Source organism: Pteronotus mesoamericanus, unplaced genomic scaffold (genome assembly GCF_021234165.1).
Source record: "Pteronotus mesoamericanus isolate MK-2021 breed Mesoamerican mustached bat unplaced genomic scaffold, CSHL_Meso_final contig_182, whole genome shotgun sequence".
Classification (NCBI taxonomy): Eukaryota; Metazoa; Chordata; class Mammalia; order Chiroptera; family Mormoopidae; genus Pteronotus; species Pteronotus mesoamericanus.
This window is the reverse complement of record NW_026555078.1, coordinates 17,739,946-17,760,566: the sequence shown is the minus strand read 5'-3', so window position 1 is coordinate 17,760,566 and position 20,621 is coordinate 17,739,946. Positions and strand designations below refer to the sequence as shown.

At 39.1% G+C, this 20,621-nt stretch overlaps 1 protein-coding gene across 4 annotated transcripts in view; it reads left to right on the top strand.

Annotated features, from left to right (window-relative positions):
* YLPM1 (YLP motif containing 1) overlaps window positions 1-7,591 on the top strand; it is a 59,120-nt gene extending 51,529 nt beyond the window's left edge. For 3 of the 4 annotated variants that reach the window (XM_054567268.1, XM_054567267.1, XM_054567266.1), the window contains 3 exons: window positions 2,989-3,119; window positions 6,676-6,858; window positions 7,189-7,591. In XM_054567268.1, the coding sequence (XP_054423243.1) occupies window positions 2,989-3,119; window positions 6,676-6,822 (278 nt within the window). In that variant the 3' untranslated portion in view covers window positions 6,823-6,858; window positions 7,189-7,591. Of the gene's footprint in view, window positions 1-2,988; window positions 3,120-6,675; window positions 6,859-7,188 lie in introns of those variants that run through there. The other variant, XR_008528625.1, reaches the window with a different exon arrangement.
* The last annotated feature ends 13,030 nt before the right edge of the window (window positions 7,592-20,621 follow it).

Genomic DNA, 20,621 nt, shown 5'->3' with positions numbered 1-20,621 from the left:
TACCAACATTCTTAAGTTACCCTTGGTAACATAGTTATGCTGGATGGAAACATATTAAGTTTTAGCAGTGTCACATTGAGCCAGAAGAGCTGTATCTGAAACTGAGGAATTTTGATTCACAAATGAGTCTGCCATTGAGAAAATACCTATCACTCTTTCAAGGAGTGGGTTAAATCTCATTGCAGAGCCTATGTTTGAATGTTACAAATTAGAAGTGGTATAATTTTAGAAACATTCAGAACTAGCCCTGGTTGGTGTGGCTCATTGGATTGAGCTTCCAGCCTGTGAACCAAAATGTTGCCAAGTTCTATTCCCGGTCAGGGCACATGCCTAGGTTGCAGGCCAGGTCCCCAGTTGGGGGCGTGCGAGAAGCAACCAGTTGGCATCTCTCTCGCATATTCATTTTCCTCTCCTTCTCTTTCTCCCTCCCTTCCCACCTCTCTAAAAATAAATAAATAAAATATTTTTTAAAAAAGAAAAAGAAGGAAACGTTCAGAACTGGCCTGCACTACTTTTGACGTGGGTGTCATAGAGCTGTTGAAACGGCCTGTGTTGCCCTTGAGTTGCACCTGGGACCCAGGCACCCTAATGCACATCAGATGCTGGAAAAGTTTAGCCTTGAAGCTACTTAAATTCCAATGACATGATTTAGGTTTCTGCATATCAAGTTCTTTGTTTTCTCATCTCTGACATTTGTCTCTGCTTGTGAGTTATTGTGTATTGGCCCTTCTATGTGTCAGGCAGTTTCATCTCTTCACAATTGGAAATGCACTTATGATTTGTATAGGCAGATAACTTTTGTATGTTCATAATGAACAGATTTCCAGAAACATCACTTATTTAGAAAATACAGATATGTATCTAATTTTTTTCCTTTTGCGCTATAACATATATACTGTTTTGAAGATGTGTTAAAATTCTGTGACCCGTCAAGTTGGATATTTAAACCTTCATCTTCATCTTAAAACTTCATCTTTTGAAACTCAAACCTCTGAAAATCATTAGCATGAGTGTATTGGACACCAGTTGTCTACTGTAACTAACGCCCCAGATTTTCCACTTCCCTCACCTTACGCCATACATCTGTGTGTTTGGGTTTCCAGGAAGCCATGTGGAAGAGGTATGAACCTTTCTTCAGCCCCAAGAAGGAAACTTTAAACATGTTGCGCACAATCAAATTTCAAATTAAACATTACAAACAAGGGTGTTCAGACTAAAGCACGTGTTCTGAACATCCGTGTTGCCAATATGGGACTCTTGGTCTGTAACTCCTGTCCTATACACAGTGTACGAGGAAAAGATCTTGCAGTTCAGTTTTCATACTGTCCTTCTGCATTGCTGCTTGGCCATGCTTTATTCTTGGAATTGATATATGAAACTTTCCTTTGAAGTATGTTAATGTCAAAATTGATCTTACTAAGTTTGGAAATCCTTTGAGGTTTATTAATAATTGTATGGGAACTTCCTACTCTTCTGGTAATACTGTACATTGTCGAACTGAGAACAGCTTTATTGTTTGTAGGGCTTCATTGGTTTTCTAATACTGTCCCTGTACAATAAAGGGGTCACTTCTTTAAGATTCTGTGTAATATGGCCTGTCATATACTTGTAGATAAATCCATTTGGTACAGCATGTGATTTACAGAGAGGTTAGCAGATTGTTTCTGTTGAACTCATCCATGTTAAAATTTTCCAAAGTGATATGATAAAAATTTCTTGAGTTTTGTAAAGTGCCGTAGTGTGCCTGGCTGGATTCTTAAATAATACTGCTTTTATCGGGGAGGGGTTTAGAAAATAAAAACTTTGCCAAGTATGCAAAATCTTACTGGTTTTTGTAGCCTGTATGGTATGGTGCAGTTAGTTTTGTGTGAAACTTTACATTTGAAGCATAAACTCTCCCTTTCTCCTGCCACTGCTTCCATTGTACTGTTCTTATCAACTTCTCTCCAATTTGGTGCCTAAAAGATTTCTATTACACTCTGCACCCTTCATGGAGTTCAATGAAGTGTGGTTATTGAGTGTTTCTGAAGTTTTTAGATTTTCCTTTATTGACCTTAATAATAGTGTGTTCATATAACTACAGATGATTTAAAAGTTTAGTGCTTGACTGTAACTAAAATATATAACATAGTATTTCACATGTAGAATTCAAAATTAATATTAACAACCAATAAAAAAGGCCACATATTTCATGTTCTTTTTGAAGACACCTAAAGTTGTACCTCATAATTTCTGAATTGACAATTCCTGTTCTTTTAATTGATTACAGTTTTGGGGCCTTGGGAAGCCTAGCCCTCTCAGATTGAGGATTCAGAAAGAAAATTCAGGTCTGGTCACTTTGGCCTACTAGCCTTTAGCCTCAAAGTGGTCAAGAGTACTACACAGTATAACCAAAGAAAGGGGTGATTTGTGCAGTCATCTTACTCATAAACATTAACTCACGGTGAATCTTCTCACAGAGGTCAAAATCCCAAGAAACTGTTACTCTAAAACCTTTTAAAACATCAGCTTGGCTCATTAAGTTCTTGGTACTACCTGCTTTTCATATGACACGGTATCACACGATTGCAGGTCAAATGGGTGGTATTAATATTGTATTAGAGGAAAAAAGAAAGGAAAAAATTGTTTTTAAAAAATTTCAACTTTGCATTTTTCTTCAGAACATGAGAGTTGCAGTGTTGTGGTTTGGGACGGGTGGGATGGAAGACAAGGAGGCCAGGAGACAAGCGCCTTTCTTGCTCTGTCCATGTTGGTTACTTAAACCAACATCATCATGTAATGGCTGTCAGCACGAACACCAAATAGTGGAAATTGCACAGAATTTGCTATTGTCTCAGCCAAGAAGATAGTTTGGATCTGCAAGAGATGCTGCTCTCAAAAATGTGGATGTGCCTTCTGACAGCGTTCTAGCCTTCTTTTCCCTTGTTTGTGTGTTGTGTGCAAACTCACACTCTTCCTTAATGCTGCGGCTCTGTGTTTGTCCCTCAGACAAGTTGGATGGCTTGAGGACGGGTACTAAAAGGAAACGTGACTGGGAGGCAATTGCCAGCAGAATGGAAGATTATCTTCAGCTCCCGGATGATTATGACACTCGTGCTTCTGAGCCTGGGAAGAAGAGGGTAAGAGACTGTCAGTAACTGCCAACAGATGAAGGGCCCATTCAGGCATCTGGTTTTAGGAAGTTATAGACAAATAATCGCATGAGTGCTAATTTTTAGAGCAATTTATTTTACGCTACATTATATTACACTTCAGAAAAATGAGTCAGACTTTATAAATTATCAGGTCAAAATGTACAAGTAACTTAAAAATGGAGAACAGAAATGGCTAGCTTGTGGTCAGCCTTAAAGGACTTTGAAGTGGCCACTTGTGCTATTTTGTCATGGAGCAAAAGAGCCAGGCGCAGAGGAGTGTAAAGAGATTCTATGGGTCTTAATGGATTAGACATAGAGTCCAGGAGTGGACAGAATCAAGGGTGGCTCCTCAGGGTTCTGGGCATAAGCACTGCATGTATATGATGCCATCTACCGAGGAAAACTGGAGGAGTCTTAAGTTTGAGAGTGAAAAATTGGAAGTTCAGTGAGGGACCAATTAAGTTCAAAATGGTAATAGGACTCAAGATTCCAAAATTTAGAAGTACAGATAGAGGTAAATGTTTCAAGAGGTAAAGAGTAGTACATTGTTAAATGATGCAGAAAAGACGAGTAAATTGGGAACAAAGAAATAACCCTGGATTTGGCACATAGAGATCATTAATGACTGATCAATAATCAGTCAAATTTTCTTAAAGACTTAAAGCACAAAAGAAATTGTGCTATGAAAGGGCACACAGAAATAAAGTTAGGCCTTCCACACAGATGTCAAATTCAGTAAAAGTAATATCTATTTATATCATTTAAAACAAAACAAAAGGGATCATATCATGTATGATCTGCATAAGCTTTTTTCCAGCTAATCAGTCTTGATCTTTCTATATAAGTATATAAGTCCCTAGTTAAAGGACTTCCTAGTTTGCCATTATTTAGTTGTACAATCAGTTATTTATCCAATCCCTTATTGGTAGATAATTATGCTGTTTTCATTTACTGCTAATACTATGGTGAAAGTCATGGTTTACGAGGTCTGTCCAGAAGGTATCCAGCCATGTAATATGAAAAATAGAGACATTTATTGAAGAATATACAAAATAAAAGAAATATTGTGTACATAGGACAATGACACCTCAGTCCACTTCAAAGTAACACCTTGGGACCTCACACAGTTCTCCCAGTTGCCAGCAGCTGCTCCGTCATATTTTCCTGAGTCTCATTGACGGTCTGAAGTTTCTTCCTTTTCAAAGGTGATTTTACTTTTGGGAGAAGCCAAAAGTCACAGGATGCCAAATCTGGACTGTAGGGGGGCTGAGTCATCTAGGTGATTTGATGTTTCACAAAAAAACTCTGCATGAGACATGATGTATGAGCAGGCATGTTGTTGTGATGAAGGTGCCAGTCACCAATTAGTTGCCCGTAGCTGTGGCCTTCTGAATCATCCAAATAGTTTCCATGGAGGAATGTTCAAGCTTAACGCAACATTTGATGCAGATTCATTGCTCTATTCAGTAGTCGATTTGAATACAACAGCCACACAGTACACATGCTTCCTTAACGGTGTCTACCACCCCCACTGACTAGCACAGTGAAGTCATCATTGTTCACGCATGCACATTCCAGTCCACCCTCCTTGGCTGCCAGGTTACATCGATGTTGCTCCAACAGTTCTCATTATATTAACAATGGCTGGACTTTTTCCGGACAGACCTCGTATATATCTTGGCATCTCTTTGAAAATATATCCCTAGGGTGGATTTTTAGCACTAAAGCTGCAAGCTCATAGAATATGATTTATCATTTCTGACAGATATTGTGAGATTGCTTTCCAGAAAGGTTACATCTATTTATACACCCACATGTAAGTAAATACCTATTTTTCCACACTTGCCCCTGCAGTGCTGTTACCAAACTTTTTAACTTTTCACAATTTGATAAGTGAAAAAAAGGTATCTCACTTTACATTTTTTTAATTAAGAATGAAGTTGTATATAATTTCTTTATCTTTATACATCATTGCTTTCTTACGAGTTTCCTCAGTAGTTCACTAGTAAAAGAACATTTACTGTAAGAGGATAAAACTTTGTTATGGTGTATACCATTATAGAGAACTTCAGGTACAAAGTTCTTTCACATATTCACAGCCCCTAGGTCCCCCTTTGTCTGTGTGGCTTGAGGGATGGGGAAGGGAGATCTGATTAGAGGTCTTCTTACTGGGCCCAGCTCCACCCAGATATTACTTGTATTGACACTTCCTATTTTAGTTTTAAGGTTGGGGCAACAAAATAGAAATAACTCTTCTTGGCAATAATAATTTGGTGTGGTTCTGGTAACAATGAGTAATCTAAAATGAGAAATATTTTTCTCTAGCTTATTTTTAGTCCAATAACTACCATCCTCTTCAGTAAACAGTTTGTGATTCCATGTAATTTACTTTGTAAGTTAGGTGGGCAGATAACTGAGCTGTGCACATCCTAGTTCTTTAAAGTGACCCCACTTTCACTCTCCTCCCCTGCCACCCTCCCTCATTTCAAATAGTTTTTAACCCTCAAACCACTTACCAAAAACAACATCAGAGCACCAGGAGACCCTATAGGTTGCAAGGAATGCACCATTCATCATTCATTCCTTTCCTGGACTCTCTGGATTTCCTAGTACTCAGCCTTTTACAAATACCAGGGGAGTTCCTGGGGTTAACTTCCACTACAAGAGAAGGTTAGTCAGTAGAATTGATCATGTTAGAATTTTACCGAAATGGTTAGGTTTTAAAATATAATTTATTTTTTGAAAGTTTCACTTTCTTAGTTGGGTTACTTTGATGAGTGTGGAAGGTGAACATATGCCTTATATTATTTGCTGAACTCATTAATTTTAGAAATATTTTTAGTGAAAATGGATGAAATATGTGTACCTCAAAACTTTCTGTCAGTGTTAGTTAAGATTTTTCTGTACTATAACATTTTTTAACAGTTAAGATAAATAGCCAAAAACCAGAGATTGTAAGTCTCAATAATACTCCCTCTAGGAGAATCAGCAGGGACACTGCCATTTAAGAAGCTATTTCTAGCTTGAAGTCATTATTCTGCAGGCACTGCCCAGAGGTGCCACAGTAGAGTAGACAGGGCTAGATCCAGAGGGACCTGTGTGCTTGACTTTTATTCTGTATGTAGGGGAAGGATTCAAAGCAGACAAGAGTCACAGCTGGGTAATGTAAGGAGCTCACTCTAGGAAAATGGATTGAGGGAGTGAGAATGCACACAGGAGAACCAGGCAGAGGCTAGTGCTCTACTTTAGGTTAAAAAAAATGAGGTCAGTAAACTAAAAAGGAGTGACAGAGGAGTTGGAAGGGACGGGACTGAGCCGAGAGCTGGACTTTCTGGGAGCTGGAATGCTCAGAGCTTGATTGACTAGAGAGTTTCTGTAACTTAAGATATATGCCGTTCTCCAATTCTCCCACTTAATTTCTAATTTCTTAAACTTCCGGTTTCATATTAGTTATCCTACCCCTTAGACTATCCAAATAGGGGGAAAGCATTTTGCATATTTATTTTTCCTAAAGCCCAGCCTAATGCTGTGTTCTTTCTAGGTGAGATGGGCAGACCTGGAGGAAAAGAAGGACGCAGATAGGAAAAGGGCCATAGGTTTTGTGGTCGGACAGACTGACTGGGAGAAGATCACAGATGAAAGTGGTCACCTGGCTGAAAAAGCCCTCAATCGAACCAAATATATATGAGACTTAGTTTTGAAACGGAGTCATTGTTCCCGTAAGGTAAGGATACATAGTCATATAAGTAGCCTACTGTGTGGTTGTTTTGAAGGGCTTGAGATAAAGTAGACAGCATGCTTTGTTAAAAATGCGTCGCTTTCTGTATTTTCTGCTTCTAAAAGAGTAAGTATGTGCTAGTTGCCAACATTTACTATTCTATTTAGAAACACTATTCTAAAAGGAAGCAATTTTATGCAACCTGGCTCACTTATGAAAATATAAGACTTAAGCATGGATCCTGTAGATATGTGGAGTGGAGTGATGAGACACTAAGGCCTACTGAGCTTGCTGCCTGTTCTTTCCTGGCATGACAGCCTTTTCATTTCTTTCCAGATGGTTCGCTTTGAGGTGATCTGAAGCCAAGGCCTCCTGGAGCTTCGTTGTGTGTCACCTTGCTTCCACGTTTCAGTTTTTGTTTTGTTTCTACTGCTTTCGTTTTTTAAAGTTCTCCAGTGTCCCCAAGAGGTATTAGGATCTTGCTGTACCTAAGCAAGAAATTAATTTTTTAAAAACTTTTTTGGGGCGGGTGGGAGTGATAGGTTAACTGCTGAAACCAGGTGGGGATCTGCTGGAAGATTCCAACAAAATATTTTCTCCACCTTACAATCCACGGACTATCTCTGTCATCATTGCTTTGTGGCTGTTTTTTGTTTTTTACTGTATGTAACTGGTAGCTGATTGTACTAGGATTAAAAACAATAAACTTTCATGATAAAGCCGATGAGATTCATGGGCTCTACAGCATGGGCCCCTTTCTCTTGTTTTCTCAATTTTACCTTTATTGCTTTTTTGATATGGTGTGTTCTAATTACATGCTAACCAAACATCCCAAAACCTCTTTCCCATTGAATATTATATAGCTCAATGATTCTGTGGTGCATATTGTAACACAAGGCTCCATTGATGTTCAAAACACTCATCTTTATTTTATTGATGGTTTCTTTCTCTATTGTTATATCTTAAAGACTAGTACAGACAATTTTAAATATTTGTTCCCTGGAGCACATCTGTTCTGTAACATGATTTATTTGGGGGTTTTTTGGTCCTTTCTTTATTCTTCCCTCTCTGCTTTCCTTCCTCTTTTTACTTTCTCCCTGATGCTGTTATGTGTTTATTTTCCCTGCTCTGACTTCGACGCCTGGTGGACAGAACTGATGTACTCTGTGGAACCCAGGAGCTTACTGCCTTACTGCTGATCTTGAATCATTGATTTTTTTTTTTAACCCAAGTTTCAGGAAAGGAGTATGGAGATGCAGAGCCCTCTGGCAGGAAGACTTTAGGCGTGTCAAGTTTTCAAGTTCTTGCCAGATTGCTCATGATTGGAAAGCATGGTCTGCCTACCGCACAGATTTTCCTCTCTTGTGGATAGTACCAGGTGGAACCTAGGGTCCTGCAGAGCTAAAACCGAAATATCATTCCTACATAAAAACAGAAAAGGAGCTATTGTCCTTTTTTCATTCTGCAAAGAAAAAGATGTCATTTCCTGGCATGAGGACCTTCTTCGTCAAACACCATTTCTACTTTGTAATCCAACTCGACAAGTTGTAAATTTATTCACAAAAGGACTTGAGTATTTTGAAATGTTCACTTTTGGGCTACAGACCTCTTATTATTATGACCTACATTAAATACTGTGTATGGAGATAATATTTATTAGTATTTGAGTACTATCACTTTGGGTTCAAGAACTTGAAATTATAGTACTGAAGTCTAAGTTAATGGGAGCTCCTGACAACTTTCTGTACTTTACCTCCCTGAAATTCTCAATGTTACATGTAAGAAGCTTTAAGTTCATTAACAAGTCAATATTGAATGTACCATTTGCTACATTAAATAACTCCCACTATTTGTAGTATTTAACAAGCTACTTTGGTTACCTTTTGGCCAACAGTACATCTATATGTACTGATCTTTTTCAGCTGCCTTTATTGTGTTGAGTGAAGGTACATCACAAGATAGCCAATAGAATTATTGTTTGTAAAAACATGGAATGTGTTTCCTAGTTCAGAAGAAAATGGAGGCATATATGTTCTTATAGAGAATGTTTTACTTTTAGCCCTTGTAACCTTTTTATATTCTAAGTGGCAATGTTCAGAATGCCAATGAAATAAGAAGTAGTAATCCTATCAGTGTAGACTTCTGGTTTAGATGGCAGCACAGGTAAACACGGCTCGCTCCCTTGCACAACCACATCAAAATTACAACTGAATTATAAAACAACCATCACTCAGAACTGTCAGAAATCAAGTTGAATGGAAGTCAACAACTACAAAATTAAAGAAACTACATCCATCCAGACTGGTAAGAGGGTTGAAGATGTTGAACAAGCTGGCCCCACACCCACATGTGGTGGATAAAAATTAGGGATGGATATCTCAGGAGTGAGCAGTCCCAGCCCCACCCCATGCCCTCTAGCCCAGGGTTCCAGTGCCAGGAAGATAAGTCTCCATAACTAATGGCAAAAAGCAGTGGGGATTGAGTTGCTAGAAGAAAATTCTGGAGACCCAAGCAGTTCCCCTTAAAGACCAACACACAGACTTACTCAGACTCCTTCTGAGCTCAGGCACCCAAGTAGCAGCTTGAAAGGCACCTGTGCCATACAGGGAGGAACTGAAGTATCTGGCATCGAGGCAAGAGTTGGGATACAGCTTTCTACCAGGCAGAAAGGCAGGCAGAAGCCATTGTCCCTTTTCTGAACCCTCCCCCCAACAGAGCCACAGAGCCAGTAGGCAGCAGCCAGATACCATATCTGAGACTCCATCAGCCTGGCTAAAGCTGTCACACTCTGGAGATCCCCTGAAGCTCCATCCCACGCAACTTACAGCTGTTAACAGTGGCTCTTCCATGTAAACAGCTGGTCTTGGCTCATGCTTCACAACTTCCTAAATCCTACCAAACAAACAACAGCCGGCCTCAGTAAACCTGTAGCTCCCCTTACCTCTTGCTAAGTGGCCCCAGGCCTGGTACTAGCAGCCTCCAGCGTGGACTCACAGTTTGGCTTTGCCTGTGAATCTCCAAGCCCAGCACAAATAGCAGCCATCTGCAGATTGTATTAAGCTCAGGCAGAGGGTCTCTGAACAAAACACAGGTGTGGGCTGACCTTGGCCTGTACAGCCTGGGAAAGCCCAGGGCCTGAGCACCTGGTAGACAGCCAAAGTTAATGTCAGAGCACCATCACACCGTCCCTGCACAGCTGATCCTCCTCCATAGAGGATGGAGGTTGGTGGTCAGTGGTCACAGCCAATCCTTGCAGCTGACTGGCTTGGGTAAATCCCTCCCATTGACCTGCCAACAGCAACCAGTGCTCAACTACAAGATTAGGGTATACTCAGCCACACAAAGGGCATACCTCAAGTACCCAGCTTGGGTGATAGGTGAGGCTGTGCCGCTGGAGCTTACAGGACACCTACTACATTAGGGCATGCTACCAAGACGGAGTCATAGCAGCTCTACCTAATACATGGAAACAAACACAAGAAGACTGCCACAATGCAAAGACAGACATGGCCCAAATGAAAGAACAGATCAAAACTCCAGAAAAATAACTGAAATGGAGATATGCAATCTATCTGATGCGACATTCAAAACACTGATACAGATGCTCAAAGAATTTAGTGAGGACCTCAACAGCATAAAAAAGATCCAGTCAGAAACAAAAGATACACTAATTGAAATAAAGAACAATTTACAGGGAAACAACAGTAAAGTGAATGAAGGCAAGAATCAAATCAATGATTTGGAGAAGAAGGAAGCAAAAACCAACCAATCAGAACAACAAGAAGAGAAAAGACTCCAGAAAGACGAGGATAGTGTCAGGAGCCTCTGGGACAACGTCAAGAGGTCTAACATTCACATCATAGGGGTACCAGAAGGGGAAAAGAAAGAACAAGAAATTGGAAATCTATTTGAAAAAGTAATGAAAGAAAACTTCCCTCATTTGGTGAAGAAAATAGACTTGCAAGTCCAGGAAGCACAGAGAGTCCCAAACAAGATGGATGCAAAGAGGCCCACTTCAAGACACATCATAATTAAAATGCCAAAGGTTAAAGATAAAGAGAATCTTAAAGCAGCAAGAGAAAAGCAGTTAGTTACCTAGAAGGGAGCTCACATAAGACTTTCAGCTGATTTCTCAAAAGGGACTTTGCAGGCTAGAAGGGGTTGGCAAGAAATATTCAAAGCCATGAAAAGCAGGGATCTACAGCCAAGATTGCTGTACCCAGCAAAGCTGTCATTTAGAATCGAAGGGCAGATAAAGAGCTTCCCAGTCAAGAAAAAACTAAAGGAGTTCATCATCACCAAACCATTATTATATGAAATGTTAAAGGGACTTATTTAGGAAAAAGAAGATCAAAGCTATGAACAATAAAATGGCAATAAATACATACCTATCAACAATTGAATCTAAAAAAACAAACTAAGCAAACAAGAACAGAGACAGAATCATGAATACAGAGAACATACTGATTGCTGCCAAATGGGAAGGGGGGTTAGAGGGATGGGTGAAGAGGTAAGGAGATTAAGAAGTACAAATAGGTAGTTACAGAATAGCCATGGGAATGTAAAGTACAGTATAGGAAGTGGAGTAGCCAAAGAACCTATGTGCATGACTCATGGACATGAATAATGGTGTGAGGATTGCCTGAAGGAATGGCAGGTGCTGGGTGGAGGGGCAAAGGGTGAAAAATTGGGACAACTGTAATAGCATAATCAAAATACAACTTAAAGAAACCTATGAATGTAGCCCTGGCTGGTGTGTCTATCGGTTGGAGTGTCATCCTGTAAACTGGAAGGCTGCAGATTCCTGTTCAGGCCACATGTCTAAGTTGCCAGTTCCATCCCAGTCGGGGAACGAACTGGAGAACTAGAAGCAACTGATCAGTGTTTCTCTCCCTCTCCCTCCCTTTCCCTCTCTCTCTCTCTCAAAAACAACAACAACAACAAAAAAACCCCACAATAGCGTGTCCTCTAATGAGGATAAAAAAAAAAAAAATCTATCATTCTGGCTGATGTGGCTCAGTGGATTGAGTGCCAGCTTGTGGACCAAAAGGTCACCAGTTCAATCTCTGGTTAGGGCACAAGCCTGGGTTGTGGACTGGGTTCCCTGTTGGGCATATGTGAGAGGCAGCTGATAAATGTTTTTCTCACACATGGATATTTTTCTCCTCTTTCTCCCACCCTTCCTCTCTCTCTAAAAATAAAACCTCTTTGAAAAAATCCATCAATGTAATCCACTGTAGTAACAGTCTTAAAAAGAAAGTCACATGATCATATCAATCAATGCAGAAAAAGCATTTGACAAAATTCAACATCCATTCATGATTTAAAAATTAAACGCTCAGAAAAATAGAAATGGAGGAAATTTCCTCAACTAAATGGCAAAAGACTGTTTTCCCCATAAAATCAGAAAGTCAAGTCAAGACTCTCATGGCTCTTGATTCAGCAAGTTCTAACCAGCGCAGTAAGGCAAAAACAAAAGGTGATAATAACCCATTAACTTCTTTAAATTCATCGTGATTTTGCGTTGCAGCCATGGCTTTGTGTCTGTGATCTTATGTCGAGAGAGGCTGGGGAAGAGTGAGCCCAGTCAAAAATGGCCTCTGTTGATTTTTGTAAGGTATGGATTAAAATGGCCTTAGGGATGAATGTAGAATGTTGTCTGCTTTAGGAAATTGGTATAGCAAATAACCTCAATGAAAGGATATTAATGAAACAGAGACTGTCATTTGGTATTTGACTTTGCTAATCTGATACAAACCTTAAGAAGTTCTTGAATTTGCATTATCACAAGAAGCAGAATAGAAAGTCCAAGAATATCATGGAGAAATTTGGTGTAGGTTGAAAATGTTCTTGGAATACAAAGAATCAAACTTGAGTTTTATTTATTTGCTAACATGTGACTGTTACTAGCATTGTTTTCTTTATCATCTCTGAAAGCTGCTTGGTACGTGTTTTAAAGTGTGTTTTAATCATATTTAAAATCTTGTGGTGGCTTGTGTCTTAATACAAAATAGTTTGATTTGGGGGCAAGTTCCTGATACTGCTAATGTTTATGATCTTTTAACTTAAACATAAAACTTCTCACTTCAGAGATTCAACTCTCCTTGTAAGCTCTCTGTGCAAGTGACTCGGTAGATGAGATGTAGAAACCTTACTATTTGGGAATCATTTATTTAGGTTTAGATTGGTGTATTCAAAATAACGTGGCTGACTACAGAGATCAAAAGCCATCAATAATGCACAGTAGTCTGTTGACCCTTTTTGATTCACATAATTTTCTAGAAGTTTGAATTTGATTCTGATATCAATGATTAATTCAGAAGTTCATTGACAAAGATAAAATCTTACATGTTCTGGGTGGATTTTTTTCCCTAGTGAATGAATTCTGATTGTGGATTGGGCAAACCAAAGTAAGTGCCATCTCAGGTGGAGGCCAGCATGCATTCTGGATTGAATCGCCTCAGCATATCAGCAGGGATTTTCTTTCTTTGGAGGCTGCTCAGCTTTTTCTAAAGTATTGTATCCTCCTAACTGTACAAGTTGCAGATATTTTAGTAATCATGGGCGTCTCCAGCCTGGCTTACTGCTGAGGCTATGAAAACAATGGGTCGTCACTTTTTTTCTCTTGTAATAGTATGTGTTAGAGGTTATTCAGACCATTTATCGAATGTGGCCAGTCTCATTCCTCCCGCCCCCTTTTTCCCTCTTTACACCCCTCTCCCCCTTTTCTCTTTCCTCTTTCTAACTTTTCCAGAGGTACCTTCTTATTGTAAGGAGTTTCACTGAAAATTTTTAGCAATTGCTTCATCTGTATTTCTGTCCTTTTTATGGCATGGCATGTATATTGTGTGGGTATTTTTCTGTACAGTTCTATCACATGTGTAGGTTTGTGTGTCCATCCCCATTTCCTCCTGCCCCTGCCCCCATCTCTAACCCTTGGCAACTGGTAATCTGTTCTCCATTTTTATAATTTTATAATTTAAAGAATTATAGAAATGAAATCATATATAACCTTTTGGAATTGACGTTTTGGCTTTTTTTCACTTGGCATAATTCCTTTGACATTCATTCAAGTTGTTATATGTCTCAATTATTTGCTCCTTTTTTTGCTCGGTAGCGCTCCATCCCAATCTCCTGTAGCTGCAGAATGTTATTTCATGTCTTTACGATAGTTTACCAGGTCTCTATGATGGGTATTCTCTCTGTCTTTTGCTCTTATAAATTGTGATTTTCATATATCGTCATCACACTGCCACTTCCTATATTTGCCTCATTTCTAGCAATGAAGAAACACAACCGATGGCATCCTTTACATACAGCCTCAGTGATAGGCGATTAGGAACCAACGCAGCATAGCAGTGAACTGTTAACAGAGATGACAGTAATTGAATGACAAAAGGCAGATCTCTCCTGGTAAATGCTCCGTGATAGGATTCTAACAAAGTAAAGAACCATGATGTGTCTTAGAGGGCCAGAGTGGCCAGAGGCTGGTGATGGTTTCCTGGTTACTCCTGACTGAAAGTTAGGAAGTTGGGCCACTAGCATCTGAACCAGCACATTTATGCACCTCGGCTGCTGATCTGACCTCATTTCTCAGGCTCCATTGCTCTCACATTAGACCATAGTCAAGGAACAGCCTCGTGACGGGCTGAGCTCCTGCAGCCCGGGATCCTGCCAGCCAGACCCCACGTTTGTGGTCCTACAAAGAGCCTTTAGATTTAATGGTTTACTATGTAGGGGAAGACTTGACTCTGAGTCTTCTACTTAAGAAGCTTGAACTTTCCATTAAATATTCACATTCTTGTGTCTTTGACAATGTTGACCTAAATTACAGATCCCTTTCCTATGACATTGAGGAGCTGAAGTAATTTCTTCTACCTTAAGTTGAAATCCCACTCTCAGATATGTTGTTTCTGACAATGAGTTCCTGTTTCTTGACTAGGCATGCCTAATGTGTGTTTCTTTTACAGCATGTAGCCCAGTGCAGCATTCATATGTCTGTATGTGAGTAAATAGAGGGCTGTCCCCTATGTGTATGGCAGCGGTCACACACGCATTCAGAGCTGGGAAGGTAACACATGGGGCACAGGGTGGAGACTGGCAAACGAGATCAAGAGGAGGCAGCGCCTGCTCGGCCACAGCAGATTGTGACCATGTTGGAATGTGAGGTTTGTGTTGCCAGAATTTCTGGGTTTTCAAGAAAAGTGGGAGGTCTGGATTTGGGGGGGGGGGGGGGGCGGTGAGAGAGAGATTGTCAGTGTTTCAGTACCAGGAACTTTTTTGTTTGATTTGTTGGTTTTTTGTAAGCGCTTTGGCCCATACAGCCTCCCTGCCATTTCAGACTTGACAGCTGCCAGTTTGAAACTCTTGATATTTAGAGAAGAGGTTGGAGAGAACTTAGAGTAGAGAAAATCATTCATGTCTTGCTCTTCAGGTAGCTTTTGGAAGTAATTTTGTTGTCTCTAAGTATAATTAGCCTATTTCTTTTTCTCCAATGACAATCACCTACTTCACTTGGACACTTCACTGCCTTATTCAAGACAGACATCAGCTTTGCGCTGAAGTTTGTCGGCTACTTCGTCTTCCTCTTTCATTCTTCTTACCATATATGCTACACTGCAGGTACACTGTATGATATACTGTTTTCTCAATGCTCCCTGCAACTTCCTGTCTTACTACCTCCTTGTTATTGCATCCTTTAGAAATTATAACTATCTTCAGGCCCAGCTCTCATGATACTGTCTTCCCAAAGCTGTTCCTGATTTTCCTCTCTTGCTCCCTCTTTCCACATGTTACAAGGCTTTGCTTGTATCTGTCTACTGTCTTAATTTATCATTCCAGTAAAGTAACATATACCTGTCTATACTTTCTTCCCCATCCCTTCCCACTCTTAAAGCAAGCTCTTACGGAGTAAGAACTTATGTTTTACTCACCTTCAATCCTTGTAACACCTAATGTGCAATACCTGCTATGTACATCTCATTAAGCTTATTTAGAATTGATGATGTGGTAAATTTAAATATAAAATACTTATAGGTTAATATGTGTGCAGTTCACAAAACTCCAATTCTTGTGTTTGCTTTTTCGCCGCCTCTGTGTCTTCCAGTTGGTGACATATCCATAAGTATTACTGTAAACCAAGCATCACAAATTCAAATGCCTGCTATGGACAGGAAGATATAATATAGAGAATTGGCCATTAGTTTCATAACGGTATGTTGTATTCTTTCATCAGAAGCATACTTTGCTTGCAAATTAGACATGTAGGAATAGTCTTCATTCTCATGGAAAAATATTCTTTCCCATTTTCCTTGAGACATTTAACAATCTGTATCTTGAGTTTCTTTGCTAGAGATATAACTACAAGTTATCAGTTTTCTAATTGACGCTGCTGTGAGAAGAACAGCAGCAGAAGCAGAATGATAATGGCAACAGACAGCCTCCGGGTGGGGAGCAGCCGGGCGTGGTGGGGACTGGGGTGATGCAGAGGCCTCGCCCTGTCTCGAAGAGACAGTTCTCCAGCCAGCGGTTGCCCTGAAGCAAGGCAGACCCAGCGTTACCAGATGAGGATAAGGTGGAAGTCTGGCTATTTATGTGAAATAGTCTTTTCAAAATATGGGGGCAATACAGTAGAGGAAAACCAAATTACATCTGAGGCCACATGGCACCTGGAGGTCATCGTTTTGGGATTCTGGCATACACTGTAAAGGATGGTAAAAATTCTGAAAGATAATTATTGCAAGGAAGTTATCTTACACAGGGGAAACATCAGGTTATATAGATTGTATATAAATATTTTGACTAACACCTTTTAACTGATATTTTGGAATAAGCAGTTCTGTTTTCATTGAGCCAGATGGCAAACCATGCATAATATACTGGTGTTGAATTTGCAGTGGGTTTATTTTTGTCCATTGCTTGTTTTCACATGGGAACATATTACCCCCTTTTGGGGTGACATCCTTCCAGTGTCTCCAGCTATAAAGATGCAAGTAAGCACCTAGTGTGTGCTCAATTAGCGGTCACATACTGATCCCAGAGAAAGAAGACACCAAGAGTTCCCTCTGGTAAAGTAGAGAGCTGAGTAGCTACATTTGGATATGACTTTGACAAGAATATTCTGCTCTTGACTCTCCGTTGCTTTGTACTAATTTCCACGAGGGAAAGAGGATGTGTGTCATTTAAATTTTGTTGGTGCCTGTGTCAAGGTGGGTATGCTTTTGCTGTTTGATTTCTTAAAGTATGTTTTAGGGTATTACCTTTTCCAAATTCATTTAAGCCATAAAATATGAATTTTCTTTTTTTTAATTAAAATATTGCAAATAATATTACACCACCACCACCACCCCCACACTGAGCAATAAATACTTTAAAAATCTTAGAGGTAATTGCTGTTACATTTTGGAATGTGACTTTCCAAACCTTTTTCTGTGTGTGTATAAAACATGTACAGCCCTGGCCAGTGTGGCTCAGTTAGTTGGGTGTCTTCCTGCAAAACAAAAGGTCGCCGGCTCCATTCCTGGTCAGGGAACGTACCTGGGTTGCAGACCAGTCCCTGGTTGGTGGCATGCAAGAGGCAACCAATCAATGTTTCTCATGTTGATGTTTCCCTCTCTTTCTCCCTCACCCTCTCTCTAAAAATAAAATCTCTTAAAAAATAAAATGTACTTACAAGGATATAGCTTTATCGTTTTTTACATGAGTGATATTCTTTTACATGTTCTGCAGATCCACTATGTTTTGTATGTGTGTATATATAAATATACATACATATATAAATACATACACATATATGTGTATATAAGGTCTATTCAGAAAAAGTCCAGCCATTGTTAATGAGAACAGTTTGCACAACATCCACGTAAACCTTGCAGCCATGGAGAGTGGACTGGAATGTGCATACATGAACAATGACAACTTCACTGTATTCGTTAATGGAGGGGGCAGTAGATGTTGGTGAGTGAGCTTATGTACCATGTGGCCATTGCGATCAAAGTGACTGAGTGAATAGAGCAATGAATCTGCATGAAACTTTCTGTTAAGCTAGAACATTTTTCAATGGGTAATTCAGAAGGCCTCAGCTGTGGGCTAGCATCATCACAACACACCTGCTCATGGATCACGTCTCATGCAGCGTTTTTTTGCAAAACATCAATCACCCAGGTGATTTAGGCCCCTTACAGCCCAGATTTGGTGCTCTCTGAGTTCTGACTTTTCCCAAAACTACAATCACCTTTGAAAAGGGAGAGATTTCAGACCTTCAAGGAGACTCAGGAAAATACAACAGGGCAGCTGATGGTGATTGGGAGAACTGTGTGAGGTCCCAAGGTGCCTACTTTGAAGGGGACTGAGGCATCATTTTCCTATGTACAATGTTTCTTGTATCTTGTATCTTCTTCAATAAATGTGTTTTTCATATTACATGCTGGATACCTTCTGGAGAGACCTTGTATGTTCCATATTATATATATAACCTAGATTTTTTTTCCCTTGTGACAGTTTTCTTCTGTCATAACAATGTTGCATTGAACATCCTTGTAAATGTCCCTTTTAGGCATATTTTCAAGTTTTCTAGGGAAAATACATAAAAAAAGTAATTACTGGCCATAAAACAACTTCTTTTATGTCCTAATAATTATCTGTATGTGTTCTTTAGAGACTCCTAATGTCTGAGATATTAAGAATTCTTGTATTTTAAAATTCCAGTTTATGCTGCTCTTATTTTAATTGTGCCCTTTAAATCAATTTGGAATTGATATGGAAAAGCAAACTGGGTTCTAAGTAGTAGCCATAGTTCAAAACTAATAAGCTTTTGGGGATAGGTGCTATGTTGCAATGATGGGGGAATTAAATTCCAATTAAGATAATCTCCCTTAATCATGTTCTTTTTTTCAAATTATAACAACTGGATCCACAGGTGCTATGAAAATATTTTTTCACATCACACTTTAATACTAGTTTGAGTAATTGTGGAAAATACAGGTTTTGACAATATATCCTTGCTTTGTCAAGGAAAAGTGAAGCCTGGAATACCCACTTGAGAGAATCTAGTTCATTTAAGTGTTAAACCTTTTAAAAGAATATTCTTTACACAAACTACTAATATCAGAAATGAAACATGGATGGCCCTGTCTGATGCCGCTCAGCTGGATGTTGTCCCGCAGGGCAAAATGTCGCTGGTTCAATTCCCAATCAGGGCACATGCCTGGGTTGCAGATTTGGTCCCTCCTGTTCTGGGCGTGTATGAGAGACGGCCGATGGATGTTTCTTTCACATTGATGTTTCTCTCCCTCTCTTTCTCCCTCTCTTCCCTTCCAAAAAAAAAAACTTTTTAAAAAATAGAAATGAAAGATGGGATATATCACTTCAGATCCTATGGATATTAAAAGGATAACAAAGGAATAGTGTGAACAACTCTTTGCTCACAAATTGGATAACCTAGTTGAAATAGACCAATTTCTTGAAAGACACATGTGCCAAACAAGAAAAACAGACAATTTGAAGAAATTGAATCAATAACTATTAACTTTCCAAACCAGGCCCAGATGAGTTCTACCAAACATGTAAATGAGAAATTATACCAGTTCTCTGTGATCTCATTCAGAAGATAGAAGCAGAGAGAATACTTCTAACTCATACTATGAGGCTAGCATTATCCTAATATCAAAACAAGACATTACAAGAAAAGAAAACTATGGGCTGCAGATGTCTCATGAACATAAATGCAAACAATTTTCAACAAAATACTAGCAAATTGAATCCAACAATGTATAAAAAATTATACACCATGACCAAGTGGGATTTACCTCAGGTATGCAAGGCTGGTGCAACATTCAAAAATCAGTCAATGTAATCTATCCAATCAGGCTAAAGAAGAAAAACTACTTGCTCATAAAGGTAGAAGAAACATTTGACAAAATCCAGTACCCATTCATGATTTTTAAAAAAAATCCTCAGTAAACTAGCATTAGAAGAGAACTTTCTTAAATTGATAAAGAATATCTATGAAAAACCTATTGTGAAAAAGTCAGTTCTTCCCAAATTGATCTATAGATTCAATGCACTCCAAAATCCCAACAAGTTTTGTTGTCTGTTTTTTTTGGGGGGGGGGGGGGGTTGGATATCAACACACTGGATCCTAACATTTATATGGAGTGGCAAAAGACACAGAATAACCAAATCAGTATTGTTAAAGAAGAACAAAATTGAAGAACTGGCACTACCTGACTTCAAGACTTACTATAAAGCTACAGTAATCAAGACAGCATTGGTAAGAGAATATACATAAGTTAATGAAACAATGAGAACCCAAATAGACCTACATGAATATAATAAATTGATTTCTGGCAAAGGAGCAAAGGCAATACAATGGAACAAAGATAGTATTGTCAAAAATGATGCTGGAACAACTGAACATCAACATGCAAATAAGTGAAGCTATACGTAAACTTTATACCCTTAACAAAAATTAACTCAAAATGGATCAGACACTTCAATGTAAAACACAGAAGTATAAAAATCCCAGAAGATAACTTAGGAGAAAATCTAGATGACCTTGGTGTTGGCAATGACTGTTTAGATCACTAAAGGCACAACCAATGAAAGAAAGAATTCATAACTTGGACTTCATTAAAATTAAAAATTCTTCTCTTTGAAAGAGAGTGTCAAAAGAAAAATAAGGCCACAGACTGGGAATAAATATTTGCAAAACATCTGATAAAGGACTGTTATCCAGAGTATACAAAGAACTCTTAAAACTCAACAATAAG